The sequence below is a fragment of the Leucoraja erinacea genome, chromosome 5, assembly GCF_028641065.1.
Source record: "Leucoraja erinacea ecotype New England chromosome 5, Leri_hhj_1, whole genome shotgun sequence".
NCBI lineage: Eukaryota > Metazoa > Chordata > Chondrichthyes > Rajiformes > Rajidae > Leucoraja > Leucoraja erinaceus.
The window spans coordinates 90,842,526-90,861,768 of NC_073381.1; the positions used below are offsets into that span (position 1 = coordinate 90,842,526).

Consider the following 19,243-nt stretch of genomic DNA (forward strand, 5'->3'; position numbering starts at 1 on the left):
CTACCCACACTGACCAATGGACAATAGACAATAGGTGCAGGAGGAGGCCATTCGGCCCTTCGAGCCAGCACCGCCATTCAATGTGATCATGGCTGATCATCCCCAATCAGTACCCCGTTCCTGCCTTCTCCCCATATCCCCTGACTCCGCTATCTTTAAGAGCCCTATCAAGCTCTCTCTTGAAAGTATCCAGAGAAGCGGCCTCCACCGCCCTCTGAGGCAGAGAATTCCACAGACTCGCAACTATCAGTGTGAAAAAGTGTTTCCTCATCTCCGTTCTAAATGCCTTACCCCTTATTCTTAAACTGTGGTTCCTGGTTCTGGACTCCCCCACTTTGGGAACTTGTTGCCAAAGTGAATAACCTCACATTTATCCACATTAAACTGCATCCGCCATGCATCTGCTCACTCACCCAACCTGTCCAAGTCACCCTGTATCCTCATAGCATCCTCCTCACAGTACACACTGCTACCCAGCTTTGTGTCATCTGCAAATTTGCTAATGTTACTTGCAATCCCTTCATCTAAATCATTAATATACATTGTAAATAGCTGCGGTCCCAGCACCGAGCCTTGCAGTACCCCACTAGTCACTGCCTGCCATTCTGAAAGGGACCCATTAATCCCTACTCTTTGTTTCCTGTCTGGCAACCACTTCTCTATCCATGTCAGCATTCTTGCCCACTAAGCATTCTTACCACTGCCCACTGTCCACACTGTCCACTACCCACACTGTCCACAGCCCACACTGTCCACTGCCCACTGTCCACTGCCCACTGTCCACTACCCACACTGTCCACTGCCCACACTGTCCACACACTGTCCACTGCCCACACTGTCCACTGCCCACACTGTCCACTGCCCACACTGCCCACTACCCACACTGTCCACTACCCACACTGTCCACTGCCCACTCTGTCCACTGCCCACACTGTCCACTGCCCACACTGTCCACTGCCCACACTGTCCACTACCCACACTGTCCACTACCCACACTGTCCACTGCCCACACTGTCCACTGCCCACACTGTCCACTGCCCACACTGTCCACTGCCCACACTGTCCACTGCCCACACTGCCCACTGCCCACACTGCCCACTCACTGCCCACACTGTCCACTACCCACACTGTCCACTACCCACACTGTCCACTGCCCACACTGTCCACTGCCCCACTGTCCACTGCCCACACTGTCCACTGCCCACACTGTCCACTGCCCACACTGTCCACTGCCCACACTGTCCACTACCCACACTGTCCACTGTCCACTACCCACACTGTCCACTGCCCACACTGTCCACTACCCACACTGTCCACTGCCCACACTGTCCACTGCCCACACTGTCCACTGCCCACTCCGCCCACTGCCCACACCCTCCACTGCCCACACTGCCCACTACCCACTCTGCCCACTGCCCACACTGTCCACTGCCCACACTGTCCACTGCCCCACACTGTCCACTGCCCACACTGTCCACTGCCCACACTGTCCACTGCCCACACTGTCCACTGCCCACACTGTCCACTGCCCACACTGTCCACTGCCCACACTGTCCACTGCCCACACTGTCCACTGCCCACACTGTCCACTGCACACACTGTCCACTACCCACACTGCCCACTACCCACACTGTCCACTACCCACTGCACACACTGCCCACACTGTCCACTACCCTGTCCACTACCCACACCACTGTCCACTGCCCACACCCACACTGACCGTTTCCCACTGTCCACTACACACACACTGACCACTGTCCCTACAATAACCACTGCCCATACTGAACCCTACCTACACTGACCATTGCCCACACTGCCCTCACCACCACCCACGCTGCCCACTGCCCAGTGTGCACTGCCCACACTGATCACTACACACACTGCCGACTGCCCACACTGTACTTTGCCCACACTGTCCACTATCCACACAGACCTCTGCCTACACTGACCACTACCCACACTGTCCACTACCCACTGCCCACTGCCCACACTGCCCACTGCACACACTGCCCACTACTACCCACACTGTGTCCCCCCACTACCCCACTGCCCACACACACTGGCCCACTACCCCACTACCCACACTGTCCACTACCCACACTGTCCACTGTCCCCACACTGTCCACTGCCCACACTGTCCACTACCCACACTGTCCACTACCAACACTGTCCACTACCCACTGCACACACTGCCCACTGCACACACTGTCCACTACTCACTAACCACTGCCCATTGCACACACTGTCCACTGCCCACACATCAGTTTGAGACTCCAACACAAGCTGCAACATGCAACCTCTGGACACGATGGTCCCAAAACTGTCCCAGAATCTGAGGAAGCTCAGCAGTTTAGAGATACAGCACGGAAACAGACCCTTCGGCCTGTCCACGCCGATCACCCATTCACATTAGTTCTATGTTATCCCGCTTTCTCATCCACTGCCTACACACTAAGGGCCAGTTCACCTACAAACCCGCTCGTATTTGGGATGTGGGAGGAAACTGGAGCATCCGGAGAAAATCCACAGGGAGTCACAGGGAGAAAGTGCAAACTCCACACAGACAATGCCCGAGGTCAGGATCGAACCCGGGTCTCTGGCGCTGTGAGGCAGCGGCTGGCTCTATAGCGCTGCAAGCTGTGAGCTTGGGTGGCAGCATCAGTAGTTCCTCACAGGCCCCCTCTACCCCAACCCACCACTCCCACCCTCCCTCCACAATCACCCCATCCTTTGCTCAGACCGTCATGGAGCTGAAGGGGAAATCTTTTAGGACTGAGATGAGAAGAACATTTTTCACACAGAGAGAGTGGTGAATCTCTGGAATTCTCTGCCACAGAAGGTAGTTGAGCCCAGTTCATTGGCTATATTTAAGAGGGAGTTAGATGTGGCCCTTGTGGCTAAAGGGATCAGGGGGTATGGAGAAAAGGCAGGTACGGGATACTGAGTTGGATGATCAGCCATGATCATATTGAATGGCGGTGCAGGCTCGAAGGGCCGAATGGCCTACTCCTGCACCTATTGTCTATGTTTCTATGAACAAGGCAGAAAAAAGCCCCTTTGGCCCACCACGTCGCAGAGAGAATAATGTTGAGAGCACTGCCCATGGAAGTGGTGGAATCACATACATTCACCATGTTTAAGAGGCATTAAGACAAGACATTTAAACAGGGAAGGCATGACAGCCGACATTTCTGATGTGGGTATCAGTGTAGATGGGCAAAAGAACCAGCGTTGACATGCTGGCCGCAGGGCGGGTTTTGTGCTGCACCACTCTGTGACCCTACTCTTGGACCTTACCCCATGGTTTCTCTGTTGCTCAGTCCTCCCTGAGACACCACCATTCACGGTGTGTGTCCCAGCCTCATTGGCGCTCCCAAAATGCACCACCTCACATTGAGCAAAACGCAAACCGCTGGAAGAAGTCAGCGGGTCAGGCAGCATCTGCGGAAGGAATGGATAGACTATGTTTTTGGGTTGGGACGCTTCTTCAGACTTCAGGAGGGTTTCCGATTCAGGTTGGGGCACCTGGGAAGGGGGGGTGCGGGAAAAGGAGACGGGGGTTCTCAACCTAAAATTGTAGGGTTCAATATTCACACGGTTGGGTTGTAACGTACCCAAGCAGAATGTGTTGAGATGCTGCTCCTTCAGTTTGTGTGTGGGCCTCACTCTGGCAATGGAGGAGGCCCAGGACTGAGAGATCAGTGTGGGAATGGGAAGGGGAATTGAAATGCTCAGCAACAGGGAGATCACGTGGACCTTGGTGGACCGAGTGCAGGTGTTTGTGTGCAGTTGGCAAATCTATGCTTGGACTGACCCTTGTGAAGCCTACGCCCCTACCTCCCATCCTCTCTTTTCCATCCTCCCTTCCCTATGCCCCACCTGGATGCACACCCTTTTCCCCCTTTCCACTCCATCCCATTCCACCTCTATTCTTTCCTTTGGCTTTCTGTGCCTTTTCATCTTGGGCCATTGTGCACCCTTCTGCCGATCACCCCCCCCTCCCCTGTTCCTGTCTTTACCCCGATCCCGCAACTCTGTTCCAGCTTTCTCCTCCTCTCCCGACATTCAATCCAAACAAGTGACCAAACCGGAAATGTAGGAACGAGGAGCTACCCCTCCCTCCCTTTTTCCTTCTCAACTTCCCCTTCTTCCCTCCCCCCCTCTTCCCATTTCCCCTCCAGGACTCGTACCAATTTCTCCCTTCCACCTACATTCCTTCCTCTGGCTTCACAATTTGCAACTCCTCAATCCTTTTTGTCTCACGGATTCTGTCTTTTACATCTCTGGCCTTTGTCCAACCATCTGCCTATTACCCCCCTCGCTGGTATCAACCTATTACCTGCTCGGCTTTGCCCTGCCCCTCTTCAGCTTTCTCTCCCACCCCCCCCCACCCCCCCCTACAATCAGTGTGAAGAAGGGTCCCGACCTGAAGCATCACCTATCCATGTTCTCAAGAAATGCTGCCTGACCCGCTGAGTTACTCCAGCACTTTGTGTCTTTTTTTGTAAACCAGCGCCTGCAGTTGCTTGTGTCTACCTCGTTGGCTGTGTTGTACGTGCCCACAATCCTGATGAAGACCACCGGCTGCTGCTTGATGTAAATCGTCTGCCAGGACCTGCGGAGAGACAGGCTACGACTTATGTCAAGTTCACCCCAAGTTTAGTCACCAAAGTCGCGGCGTTTGCAGAGATATCCCTGTCGGCTTGAACCTGCAGCTTCAGGGCATCAGGCAAGGATGATGTGAGTTGGCACCTCTCCCAGTGATCGCACTGACACCTTCAGCTGAGGCTAATCCTTGGAGCGAGTCCATGGTGGGGGCAGGGCCGAGAAACCTCAGGGGCATCGGGCAGGGTGACAGGGGTGACAGGGGGGGGGGACTGACGGGATGATAATAGACGGGGTGGGGACGGACAGGGAGGGGATGGACGGGGGGTGGGGATGGACGGGGTTGGGTCCGGATGGGGTGGGGACAAATGGGATGACAATAGACTGGATGGGGACAGACGGGGGGGGGGGGGGGGGGGGACGGACGGGGTGGGAACAGATGACATGATTTTATAAACCTCTAGTCTCCTGAGCCCCAGTGAGAACATTCCCAGCCTGTCCAGCTCCATTCTGAGGGAGTGAGGGGCTTTACCCCAGGGTCGCTCTATACATCAACACTCCTGACTCCCAGCTCGTTACTGGACTTGTCCGACCTGGATGAGATGACCCAACTTGTCCGGCTTAAAGTCCCCGGATGCGGTCTAAGCCCATGAGCTTTTCTGGCTTTTTTTGGTTTATTTCAGAGATACAGCGTAGAAACAGGCCCTTCGGCCCACCGAGTCCGTGCCGACCATCGATCCCCTCACACTAGCACCATCCTGCACACTGGGGAGAATTTACAATCTTTACCGAAGCCAATTTACCTACAAACTTGTATGTAATTGGAGTGTGGGAGGTAACCGGTGCACCCGGAGAAAACCCACGCGGTCAGGGGGAGAACGTGCAAACTCCGTACAGACAGCACCAGTAGTCAGGAACGAACCCGTGTCTCCGGCGTTGTGAGGCAGCAACTCTACCGATGCGCCACCGTGCCCTCTTATGTTTTGCTGTTATGTTTCTGATGTACACATGTGGAGGGGGGGGGGGGGGGGGGGGGTTCTTTCGATGCTTGGACGATCCGAGTGATGACCCACGGATGTGGAAGCCCCTGCCCCGTGGCTCGGAATCATTGTCGGCACAGTACCCGTGACACGGTCGTAGGGAAACCAGAACGATGTGCATACTTGCAAGTTACTTTAGTGTGATCGGCAACCATCGCCCACTGCTGCTGATTGTTGGAGACTTCGATGTAGAAACTGTAGCTGCGGTCGTCACAGTCCCAGAGAAGCAACCTGGCGAGAGAGAGGGAGGGAGGGAGGAAGAGAGGGGAGGGAGTAACGCAAGTGCTGAACCACAGGAGAGGGGTTGAGGCGATGCACAACAAAAGGCAGGCATCAGCCACGGCAGTTACTCAGGCACACAATCTCCGATATAAGCCGGGCAGCAAGGGGCCAGAATAATCCCACTTCCCAGCTCCCCACCACAGCAATACCTTTTAGAGTCACGAAGCGTGGAAACAGACTCTTCAGCCTAACCCATCTACGCCTTTCCACCCTCAGTTTGCGAAAAAGACAGAGTTGCCTGGGGAGCAACTTTTTCCACGGTGGGCATTGGGAACGAGATACCAGAGACACGAGTGCTTAATTGTCACATGCATCAGGGCCGGAACAATAACATTTTTACTTGCTTGCGGCTTTACAGGCACATTAAATGCAACAGCACCACAAATAATATAAAATAATTTATTAGTTGTACTGGGTAGACCAAACTATAATATTGCAAGACAAAATTGAGTCGTACAGCACAGAAACAGGCCTACGCTGACCAAGACGCCCCATATACACTCATGCTACCTGCCCATATCGCTCTCAACCTTTCCTATCCATGTACCTGTATAGATGTCTTTTAAGTATAGTTATAGTACCTGCCTCAACTACCTCTTACTCTTTGTGTGAAAAAATTATCCCTCAGGTTCCTCTTGAATCCTTCCCCTCTTACCTTAAAGCCCATGCCTGGTTCTTGATCCCCCTACTCTGGGTAAAAGCATTCACCTTATCTATTAGCCTCATGGTTTTATACACCTCTACAAGGTCACCCCTCAGCTTCCTGCCCTCGAACAAATGAAGTCCTAGCCTGTCCAACCGTTCACCTATTGCTCAGGCCCTCGAATCCCGGCAACATCCTCATAAATCTTCTCTCCAGTTTGATGACCTTCCCCCAGCAGGGTGACCTAAATTGAATTCCAAGTGTGGCCTCATCAGCATTTTTGTACAACGACCATATCATATCCCAACTTCTATACTGATGAAGGCCAGCCGGCCAAAATCCTTCTTCAACACCCGTTACACCACTTTAAGGGGACATTGTACCTGCACGCCTAGATCCATTCACTGTGAAGGTCCTGACCTGGTTTGACTTCCCAAAATGCAGCAGCTTGCAATCCATCTGCCATTCGTCAGCCCACGTGCCCAGCTGATCAAGATCCTGCTGTGAATATCGATAATCATCTTGGCTGCCTATAATACCACCTTCTGTGTGCCATCTGCTAACTTAGTAATCACGCCTTGCACATTCTCATCCAAAACATTGATATAAACCACAAACAGCAATGGGCCCAGCGCCGATCCCTGACGCACAGAACTAGTCGCAGAACTCCAGTCCGAGAAATAGACTTCTACCATCACTCTCTGCTTCCTTCCATGAATCCAATTCTCGATCCAGTCTAACTCTCCCTGGATCCCATGCAATCTAATCTTCCAGATCAGCCTACCATGCAGAACCTTATTAAAGGCCTTGCTGAAGTCCATATACACTATGCCTACGCCCAGCCCTCATCAATCTCCTCAAAATCTTACTGATTCATCAGGCATGATTTAATATTCATCTTCTGGGAGCGAGCATCACTGACCAAGGCTAGAATGTATTGGCCATCCTTAAATGCCTCAAAGCAGGTGATGGGGGGCAATTGTCGTAAGCCCTCTGGTGAAGGAGCTGATGGAGCTGGTGGGGAGGGAGTTCCAGGGTCAGACCCGTTGACAGTGTGGGAACGGTGAGATTACCCAGTCAGGCCGGAGGGTGACTGGATGGGGAACCTGTGGGTGACTGCTCCCTGTCTGTGTGGGGAACCTGTGGGTGGTGGTGCTCCCTGTCTGGGGTGTGGGGAACCTGTGGGTGGTGGTGCTCCCTGTGTGGGGAACCTGTGGGTGGTGCTCCCTGTCCGTGTGGGGTGGGTGGTGCTCCTCTCCCCTGGGAATCTGTGGGGTGCTCCCTGTCCATGTGGGGAACCTGTGGGTGGTGGTGCTCCCTGTTTGTGTGGGGAACCTGTGGGTGGTGGTGGTGCTCCCTGTGGGGAATCTGTGGGTGGTGGGGTCCCTGTGGGGGTGGGTGGTGCTCCCTGTCTGAGTGGGGAACCTGTGGCGGTGGTGCTCCCTGTCTGTGTGGGAACCTGTGGGTGGTGGTGCTCCCTGTGTGGGGAACCTGTGGGTGGTGCTCCCTGTCCGTGTGGGGAATCTGTGGGTGGTGCTCCCTGTCTGAGTGGGGAACCTGTGGGTGGTGGTGCTCCCTGTCCATGTGGGGAACCTGTAGGTGGTGGTGCTCCCTGTCTGTGTGGGGAACCTGTGGGTGGTGGTGCTCCCTGTCTGTGTGGGGAACCTGTGGGTGGTGGTGCTCCCTGTCCATGTGGGGAACCTGTGGGTGGTGGTGCTCCCTGTGTGGGGAACCTGTGGGTGGTGGTGCTCCCTGTCCTGTGTGGGGAATCTGTGTGTGGTGGTCTGTGCGTGGTGGTGGTGCTCACTGGCACTCATCTTGATGGATGGCAGAAGTAGTGAGAGAGAGGACAGGTGGGAAACACAGAGTGGTTGTAAATCTTCCATGGGGAGAGCAGACATGGTCTCGTAGACAGGCAGAGAGGTGAGAGGAGACAGATTTAATAGGAACCTGTGGGGGAAGCTTTCCACACCGAGGGTGGTGGGTAAATGGAACAAACTGCTAGAGGAGGTAGTTGAGGCAGGAACTATAGCTAAATTTAAAAGAAAGATACATGGACAAGTGTATGGCATATGGAACGAGATCTTAATGTCATGTCACAGGGGCAGAATTAGGCCATTCAGCCCATCAAGTATACTCCGCCATTCAATTGCGGCTGAGCTATCTTTCCCTTTCAACCCCATTCTCCTGCCTTCGCCCCACAACCCCTGACACCCGTACTAATCAAGAATCTTTCAATCTCCGTGTTAAATATACCCACTGACTTGGCCTCCACAGCCCTCTGTGGCGATGAACTCCACTGATTCACCATGATTCCACAAATTCCTCCTCATCTCCTTGCTAAAGGTACGTTCTTTTATTCTGAGCTGCCAGAGGAGGAAGTTGAGGCAGGGACGATAACAACATTGATAAGACCTTTGGACAGGCACATGGAAAGGAAGGGTTTAGTGGGCCAAACGAAGAGAAGATGGGACTAGTCTCAATGGGGTATCATGGTCAACATGGACCAGTTGGGCGGAAGGGCCTGTTTCCGTGCTGCGTGACTCTATGTTTAACCGTCGATATATGTGACAGCACAGGAAAGGGTGTAACTTTGCCCGGCTGACAGATGGGCAGTAGTGAAATTTCACTGGGATCCGTGCTCAGGTATCCGTGACTGGGTGAGACAAATACAAATGCAGCGTTCACAGCTTCTGCAGACACTGGGATGGAAGGTTGTGACGTGGATGTAAAACCACCCCTGACCAACACCACTGAAAGCAACAAGGCAGGAGCAGTATGCTGTTCAGGCAAGTGCTCCTTGGATTCATGTGATTAACCTTCCAAACTAACCTACCATCTTTAGCTTATTATTGTCACATATACCGAGGTACAGTGAAAAGCTTCTGTTTGTGTGTTATTCTGGTAAAGAAAGACTATATATGAATACAATCAAGCAGTGCACGATGCACTGACAAAAGTTAAACGGTACAATATTTAGTGCAAGAGAAAGCCTGATTAAAGATAGTTTGAAGGTCACCGTGAGATAGATGGGAGGTCAGGACTACACTCTAGTTTGTGAGAGGACAGTTCATTTGTCTGATGCCCTTCAGCTGGGGAACTGTGAGGGAATGCTTTGTGAAAGGGGGACCCTGGTCTCACCCTACACGGTCCTCACACACACACACACACACTGGTGTAACAGTGTAGTCTGTCTATCTCTCTGTCACACGCGTGCATACATGCACGAATGCACGCACAGCGGTATAGACACGCTCATTTGCACAGTCATGCACAGGCAAGGCAACACACACATGACAACACACGGTGCCAACAGGCACGAGCACCACACACACTCACGCTAACACACACGCTCCCAAACACACACGCACGCCAACACACACGCACGCCAACACACACGCACTCCAACACACACACACGCCAACACACACACACCACACACACGCACAACACACACACACGCCAACACACACGCACTCCAACACACACGCACGCCAACACACACGCACTCCAACACACACGCACGCCAACACACACGCACGCCAACACACACGCACGCCAACACACACGCACGACACACACCAACACACACGCACGCCAACACACACGCACGCCAACACACACGCACTCCAACACACACGCACACACACACACGCAAACACACACGCACGCCAACACACACGCACTCCCACACACACGCACGCCAACACACACGCACTCCAACACACACTCCAACACACAATGCACGCCAACACACACGCACGCCAACACACACGCACTCCAACACACACGCACGCCACACACACACGCACGCCAAACACACACTCACGCCAACACACACGCACGCCAACACACACGCACGCCAACACACACACTCACGCCAACACACACGCACTCCAACACACACGCACTCCGCACACACACGCACGCCAACACACACGCACTCCAACACACACGCACGCCAACACACACGCACTCCAACACACATGCACGCCAACACACACGCACGCCAACACACGCACGCCAACACACACGCACGCCACACACACACACACACGCACGCCACACACACTCACGCTAACACACCACGCCACACACGCACGCCAACACACACGCACGCCCACACACTCCACTCACGCCAACACACACGCACGCCCCCAACACGCCAACACACAACACACACGCACGCCAACACACACGCACGCCAACACACCAACACACACACGCACGCCAACACACACGCACGCCAAACACACACGCACGCCAACACACACACGCTCACACCAACACACACGCACGCCACACACACACACGCACACGTCAACAAACACACTCACGCCAACACACACACGCATGCCAACACACACGCATGCCAACACACACACGCATGCCACACGCACACACAAGCACGCCAACACACATGCACGCCACACACACGCACGCCAACACACACGCACGCCAACACACGCCAACACACACGCATGCCAACACACACGCACGCCAACACACACGCACGCCAACACAAACGCACGCCAACACACACGCACGCCAACACACACACGCACGCCAACACACACACGCACACGCACGCCAACACACACGCACGCCAACACACACGCTCACGCCAACACACACACGCACCACACCAACACACACACACGCCAACACACACACACTCACGCCACACACACGCACGCCAACACACACGCACGCCCAACACACCTACGCACGCCAACCAACACACGCACGCCACACACACGCACGCCAACACACACGCATGCCAACACACACGCACTCCAACACACACGCTCACGCCAACACACACGCACGCCAACACACACACAACACGTCAACAACACACACGCACGCCAACACACACGCACGCCAACACACACGCATGCCAACACACACGCATGCCAACACACAAGCACGCCAACACACACGCACGCCAACACACACGCACGCCAACACACACGCCTGCCAACACACAAGCACGCCAACAACACACACGCACGCCAACACACACGCACGCCAACACACACGCACGCCAACACACACGCACGCCAACACACACGCACGCCAACACACACGCACGCGAACACACACGCACGCCAACACACACGCACGCCAACACACACGCACGCCAACACACACGCACTCCAACACACACGCACGTCAACACTCACACATGCATGCACGCCATGTGGGCTGTGTGCCAGGCACCGTTACCTCATGGAGCCGATGACAAAGGGCTGTGCCAGCTGGATCACGATGGCTCCACTCCCCAGCTGATGACAAGTGTAGCCCGAATCCCAGTCGTAGTTCTTGGTGTCACCGTTCAGGAGAGCATTCCGACTGCGGCTCACCCCTTCTATCACCGTGGCACTGGCACTCACAGTTGCCACGTTCTCTGTGGGAACTAAGGCAATGTTTGAGTTAAACATTTTAAGCACAAGTCTGCACGTGTACAAGACCTCACAGAGCCGTGAAAGATGAAGGTTTAGTCCAGGATCACGTTGCAGCAGGAGAGGACATGACTTTACCTCCTCCACCTGCCCAAAGACCAGTCCAAGGGAAGAGCTGATTCTAAAGCAAAGTACTCTCTCAGGGGCAGGCTAACTGAGGCAGGGTGCACCACAGTCTCCATTTTGGCAGGAAAAAATAAAATGTAAAGTACATTATTTGAAGAGTGGGTTGATTGCGGAGATCTGAGATCCGAGGGATCTGGGCACTCTCCTGTTCGAGTAATTGGAAAAGCAAACGATGTTAGCGTTTGTAGCTTTGGGGCCAAAATAACATTTATGGCACAGTGTGGGGCAAGGGGCTGCACCCACCCAAACTAATCACATTCACTTGCTTCAGCTCTAGAGCCATCGGTACGTTACTGCTCCCTCTGTGTATAGGGTGTGTCAATGAATTAGATGGGGTATTGGTGAGACCGCATCTGGACTATTATGTGCTGTACCTGTCTCTTTCATCAAGGGGAGATGTAAATGCATTGGGATCATTCAGAGAGTTCAGGGGGCTGACTCACTTGACTGGTGCTTGGAATGGGGGGTGGGGTATCTCTAAACTAAACTAAAGACAGAGGAACCTTGACAGGCACAATGCAGAGGGGATACTTGCTATTGAGGGAGACTTGTGAATCATAGTCAAAAAGCCTTTGAGCACAGAAACTGGCTCTTGAGCCCATTGAATCCGTGCTGACCATAAATGACCTATTTACCCTGATCCCACACCAATGCCATTTCATTCTCCCCACATTCTACCCACATACCAGGGGTCATTTACACGGAAAAGATCCCTCTTCATTTACATTTTTGCAGCACTTTTACCACATCTACATCTTTGCCCTTGCCACGATGGGATTAATAGGGCTCTTAAAGATAGCGGAGTCAGGGGATATGGGGAGAAGGCAGGAACGGGGTACTGATTGTGGATGATCAGCTATGATCACATTGAATGGTGGTGCTGGCTCGAAGGGCCGAATGGCCTGCTCCTGCACCTATTGTCTATTGTCTTTGTAAAACATAGAAACATAGAAAATAGGTGCAGGAGTAGGCCATTCGGCCCTTCGAGCCATATTAAATGTGATCATGGCTGATCATCCAACTCAGTATCCTGTACCTGCTTTCTCACCTGCTTTCTCTCCATACCCCCTGATCCTTTTAGCCACAAGGGCCACATCTAATTCCCTCTTAAATATAGCCAATGAACTGGCCTCAACTACCTTCTGTGGCAGAGAATTCCAGAGATTCACCACTCTCTGTGTGAAAAATGTTTTCCTCATCTCGGTCCTAAAGGATTTCCCCCTTATTCTTAAACTGTGACCCCTTGTTCTGGACTTCCCCAACATCGGGAACAATCTTCCTGCATCTAGCCTGTCCTCCCTGAGGCCTGCACACCCTTCCCACGGGATGTCCGGAACTGGACACAATAAACCAGAGCTGGCTACTGAACGGAACCTCCGTGCCTGCATTGCTGCTTTGTCTGCTCCTGTCTTGCCAACACTGGTGATGATCTAAGCACCAACACCCACACCTCTGTCTGTTCCTGCAACTCCTATAACTTGCACCTTTTACATCACTTTGCCTCTCCCATTCTTCCCACCAAAATCCATGACTTTGCACTTCTCGAGCTTTAAACAACCCGTCGCGTGGCTGTTCCGGATCCTCTTTCTTATTTGCGTTCCCACCACTTACTCTCCCGCCAGGCGTTAACACAGCACATGGACAGTATCGCACGAGAATAGGCCCTTCGGCCCACTATGTCCATGCTGACCATGATGCCAAGTTAAACGGATCTCCTCCGCCTACACTCCATCCATATCCCTCCATTCCCTGCATATCCACGTGCCCACCTAACAGCCTCTTACATGCCAATTAAATGCCACATTTACACAATTTAAATGTCTGGGAAGGAACAGCAGATGCTGGTTTAAACCGAAGATAGACACTAAAAGCTGGAGTAACTCAGCGAGACAGGCAGCATCTCTGGAGAGAAGGAACGGGTGCATTTCGGGTAGGGACTTTTCTTCAGACAACTACCAAGTTGTTCCTGCAATGTGGTGACATGAACTGTACGAGAGCTGTACTGAGGCTTTAGACAGTGGAGAATAGGCTGCCTGCCATGGAACAGTATGAAAGGCAAGGACAAAGATGGAGATGTACCCCCCCTCCCCAGTCGCAACAGGGACAGAGACCCCCTAGTCCTCACCTTTCACCCCATCAGCCGTCGCATACAGCACATTATCCTCCGGCATCTTCGCCACCTCCAACAGGATCCCACCACTGGATCCCATCTCCATCCCTTTCCGCTTTCCGCAGAGCGTTCCTTCCACAACTCCCTGGCTAACTCATCCCTTCCCACCCAAACCACACCCTCCCCTGGTACCTTCATCTATGCCTCCTCCCTCGACTCCATCCAAATACCCTGAGAGTCCGTTCAGGTGAGCCAAAGGTTCACTTGCACCTCCTCCAACCTTATCTACTGCATCCGCTGTTCCAGGTGTGGATTCCTATATATCAACGAGACTATGCGCAGGCTCGGCGATCGTTTCGCTGAACACCTCCACTCGGTCCGTCTTAACCTACCTGATCACCTCATTGCTAAACACTTCAACTCCCCCTCCCATTCCCACACTGACCTTTCTATCCTGGGCCTCCTCCACTGTCAGAGTGAGGACCAACACAAATTGGAGGAACAGCACCTCATATTTCACTTGGGCAGCTTACACCCCACTGGTATGAACATTGACTTCTCTAACTTCAAGTAACCCTTGCCTTCCCTCTTTCTCCATCCCTCCCCCATCCTGGTTCTCCGCCCAGTCTGATTAGATTTTTATCTTTGTTTGCTTCATTGTCACCTTCCCCGAGCTAACAATGATCTATTCTACATCTTCCTTGATCTTCTTTTCCTTTGATGTCTTGTTTTCACACCTTACCCTTCTCAGCATCTCTGTGTCTCCCTCTCCCCTGACAATCTGAAGAAGGGTCTCGACCCGAAACGTCGCCCATTCCTTCCCTCCAGAGATGCTGCCTATCCCGCTGAGTTACTTCAGCATTTTGTGTCTATCTTCAATGGAAAGCAGCATCTGCAGTTGCTTCCTACCCAAGCTGATGGAGGCGATGGTACAGAGCAGGGAAGCTCATCTTGGACTCCCACTAGACCTCAAAGCTGTGAGTGGTTTGATTCAAACTCAGCAGTGAATACAGACAGATGAATAGAGCTTCACATGGGGGAAAAAGAGTCTTACCCAGCAATCCTGCGTCCAGTGAGAAGGGCTTGTTGCTGTACATGCACTCAAAGGAGACCAGGTGGAAAACCTTGTTCACCGTATTGTGAGTCCCAACAATGCGAATATATCTGCAAAGAAACCAGCTCAGGATGAGGGAATGGATCAGTGTCAGGTAGCTAGCTACAAATCCCCCCGAGGACGGCTTGCTTTGACAGGATTTACATCAGAAAAAAATTCAAAAACATTACAGATGCTGGAAATCTGAAATCAAAATCAGTCTGCCTGGGCTCCCTGCTATGTGGCAGGTGAGCCCCCCCTCCCCCCCAACCCCCGTCGTCTCCCGCACTCTCTCAGTGAGGGCTGAGGAACAACACGTCTTCCTTCAGGCAAGTGGCATTTCTGGACAGTATTGCATCTACACTGTCATTCTTGACTAGTACAGGAGAATCTTCATTAGTACGGGTGTCAGGGGTTATGGGGAGAGGGCAGAATAATGGGGTTAGGAGGGAGAGATAGATCAGCCATGATTGAATGGCGGAGTAGACGCGATGAGCCAAATGGCCTAATTCTACTCCTATCACATGATCTTCCTAACCTCTCTCCGTCCCGTCGTTTCTCTGCTTCTCTTCCACAGATGCGGCCTGACTGCTGAGAGTTCCTGGCACCAACACCGACCGGCACCGTTTGCAGACCGAGCGCAGTGAGGAGCAGACGGGAGGCCTCGCGACCCTCATGCCTGCACCCAGTCACGATGTCGCCACCTTCCTGCACTCAGCCATAGACCTCCCACTCCCTTCACATCCAAATATCCCCCCAGGTCTTACAGCATCAGGCACTCAACAACACAAACAGCTCAATCAATCGTTTGGAAAGGAGAAACTTGACTCAAGTTGGCCGGCAAACTGCACCACATAGGTTGGTTGCCCCATCGGCCCATCGCGTGGCTGCTGGTCAAAAAGAGCTACCAAGAGAATGGCAGCTCCCATGCTCGCAGTCCACAGACCTCGCACGGGGTTTCCTTATGGGACGTGAGTGCCATTGCCAGTTCACATCTGTTGCCCACATTGGCGTGAGGAAGGAATCCTGGGACTTGGGGTCATAGAGTGACAGAGTTATACAACATGGAAACAGGCCTTTAGGCCCAACTCATCCATGCTGACCAAGTTGCCAAACCGGGCTAATCCCACGCCTGCGTTTGGCCCACATCCCTCCAAACCTTTCCTCTCCAGTCAAATTCTCCAGCCTTGGTCAAATCCTTGTAAATCCTTTTTAACCCTCTAGTATTTCACATTTTCATCCTGGGGAAAAGAGTTTGACTGCCTACGCTGTCTACGAGACTGCCTCTCCTAATTTTATATACTTTTTATCAGGTCTCCCCCCAACATCCGACGCTCCAGTAAAAACAATCCAAGTTTATCCAACCTCTCTTTATAGCCAAAGGAATCTAATCCCAACAACATCTTCTGCACCCTCACCAAGGCCTCCACATTCTTCCTGCAGTGTGCCAACCAGAACTCCACACAACACTCTAGGTGTGGTCTCATCAATGACTTGTACAGTTGCAACGTAATGTTCCTACTCCTGTACTCATTGGCCTGAATGATGAAGACAAGTCAGAGGGTAGTTAATCTGTGGAATCAGAGGGCTGTGGAGGCCAAGTCAGTGGATATTTTTAAGGCAGAGATTTTAAGACAAATTGTTGATTAGAACGGGTGTCAAGGGTTATGGGGAGAAGGCAGGAAAATGGGATTAGGAGTCAGTGATGATTGAATAGCGGAGTAGACTTGATGGGCCGAATGGCCTCATTCTACTCCTATAACGTGAACTTGTGACAAAGGCCATCTTCACCACCCTGTCGACCTGTGTTGCCACTTTGTGGGAATTTTGTTTCCTTGTAGCTCTCAGTCCTTCTGTTCTCCAGCAATCTCCAGGGTACACAGAATGCCTTGGGATTCTCATTTATCCTACTGGCCAGGGCCATTTCATGTTTTTTTTTTTAGCCTTCCCGATACCTTGTTTAAGTTCTTTGTTAATTACTTCCTATACCGTATGAGTGCTGTCAGATTTCCTGTCCATACTGCCACCAATCCCTTTATACCAGGAGGCTGATTTTTTTTGCTAACCAGTCTCTTGTGGGATCTTATTAAATGCCGCCTGAAAATCTATACAGATGGCAACTGCTGTGCACTCGCATCAATCTTCCGTCCTCGTGACTTCATCAAAGCATTCAATCATTAGTCAACGTTGATTACCAATCAATTCGGCTGCTCCCATAATTTCTCACGGAATTTATTCTATTTTTCTCAGATTATTGCTTCTGAAAGTTAATCCAGTGCCAGGTTTGTTATTGTCACTAGCACCAAGCTACGGAGAAAAGCTTCGCTTTGTGTGGATTCCAGGTGAAACATCCATACATGAATCCATGTCAACCATGGTGTTACAGCTGCAGGGAAAGTGCAGGTAAAAGAAAGAGTGCAAGGGTTGCAACGAGGTAGGTTGGAGGATATGGAATATATACTTTCTGAGGTCTGAGAATATATACAGTCTGAGGAAGGGTTTCGGCCCGAAACGTTGCCTATTTCCTTCGCTCCATAGATGCTGCTGCACCCGCTGAGTTTCTCCAGCTTTTTTGTGTACCTTGGAATATATACTTACTTTATAAGAGTTATATTCAAGAGTCTGTTAACAGCAGGGAAGAAAGTGTTCCTGAATCTGGTGGTATATGCTTTCAAGCTTTTATACCTTCTGCCCAATGGGAGAGGGGAGAATAAGAAATGACCAGGTCCCTGATTATGTTGGCTGCATTCCCAATGCAGCAGGGAGTGTAGATGGAGTGGATGGAGGAGTGTCTGGTTTGTGTAATGGATTAGACAGTGCCTTAAGGGCCTGTCCCACTTGGCGATTATTTCGGCGACTGCCCAGATCATTGACTGACGTATCAGGTCACCGAAACATTTGTGGCGTGATGACGTATGACGTGCGGTGTTTTTTCAAGTGTTGCAACTATTTTTTTTGTCGCCGGTGGATTTTGAAATGTTCAAAATCTTTTGCTGACACTGATATGACGCCGGCAGTTACCAAAATAAAATTGGCGAGTGTGACAGGCCCTTTGCAGCACCAGAGAACCGGGTTTGGTCCTGACTGCAGATGCTGTCTATACAGCATTTGTACATTCTCCCCATGACCACGTGTGTTTTCCCCGGGTGCTCCAGTTTCCTCCCACACACCAAAGACATACAGGTTTGCAGGTTAATTTGGCTTCAATAAAAATTGTAAATTGTCCCTAGTGTGTAGGATAATGCTAATGACCGGGGTGATGGATGAGTGGAGGAAGAGATATTAATTGTATGATCAGCGAACACAGTTCTTCATTTTTACATGTGATAGGAGCAGAATTAGGCCATTCGGCCCATCGAGTCTACTCTGCCATTCAAGCCTGGCTTACCTATCTTTCCCTCCCAACCCCATTCTCCTGCCTTCTCCCCATAACCCCTGACACCCGTACTAATCAAGAATCTGCCAATCTCTGCCTTAAAAATACTCACTGACTTGGCCTCCACAGCCCTCTGTGGCAATGAATTTCCACAGATTCACCACCCTCGGACACAATTAATTCCTCCTCATCTCCTTTCTAAAGGTACGTCCTTTTATTCTGAGGTGATGGTCCCTGGCCCTAGACTCTCCCACTAGTTGAAACATCCTCTCCACATCCACTGGCAGAGGTTGCCCACTGCCGGACGTGACCAGTCTAGACAGAGCCCCTTTCCGTTCTGACAAAACATCTCCAGCTTGCTGAGTCCATGCCCCAGGGGTCTGGGGATGTCAGTGACTGGGGATGTGTTATCCCGACCCTGCCTTGCTACCCACGAGCCACATCCTGACTTTCAAAGACACAACTTGACCTGCTCCACCATGTTGAACCACAGAACAGCAACA

The 19,243-nt window shown here is 52.0% G+C and overlaps 1 protein-coding gene across 3 annotated transcripts in view; it reads right to left on the bottom strand.

Annotated features, from left to right (window-relative positions):
- The window catches only part of btbd9 (BTB (POZ) domain containing 9), a 94,683-nt gene that overhangs the window by 1,153 nt on the left and 74,287 nt on the right, over nt 1-19,243 (bottom strand). For 2 of the 3 annotated variants that reach the window (XM_055636217.1, XM_055636219.1), the window contains 5 exons: nt 15,326-15,435; nt 11,800-11,989; nt 5,769-5,876; nt 4,537-4,615; nt 3,298-3,441 (listed from right to left, as the gene is read on the bottom strand). In XM_055636217.1, the coding sequence (XP_055492192.1) occupies nt 3,298-3,441; nt 4,537-4,615; nt 5,769-5,876; nt 11,800-11,989; nt 15,326-15,435 (631 nt within the window). The remainder of the gene's footprint in view (nt 1-3,297; nt 3,442-4,536; nt 4,616-5,768; nt 5,877-11,799; nt 11,990-15,325; nt 15,436-19,243) is intronic. The other variant, XM_055636218.1, reaches the window with a different exon arrangement.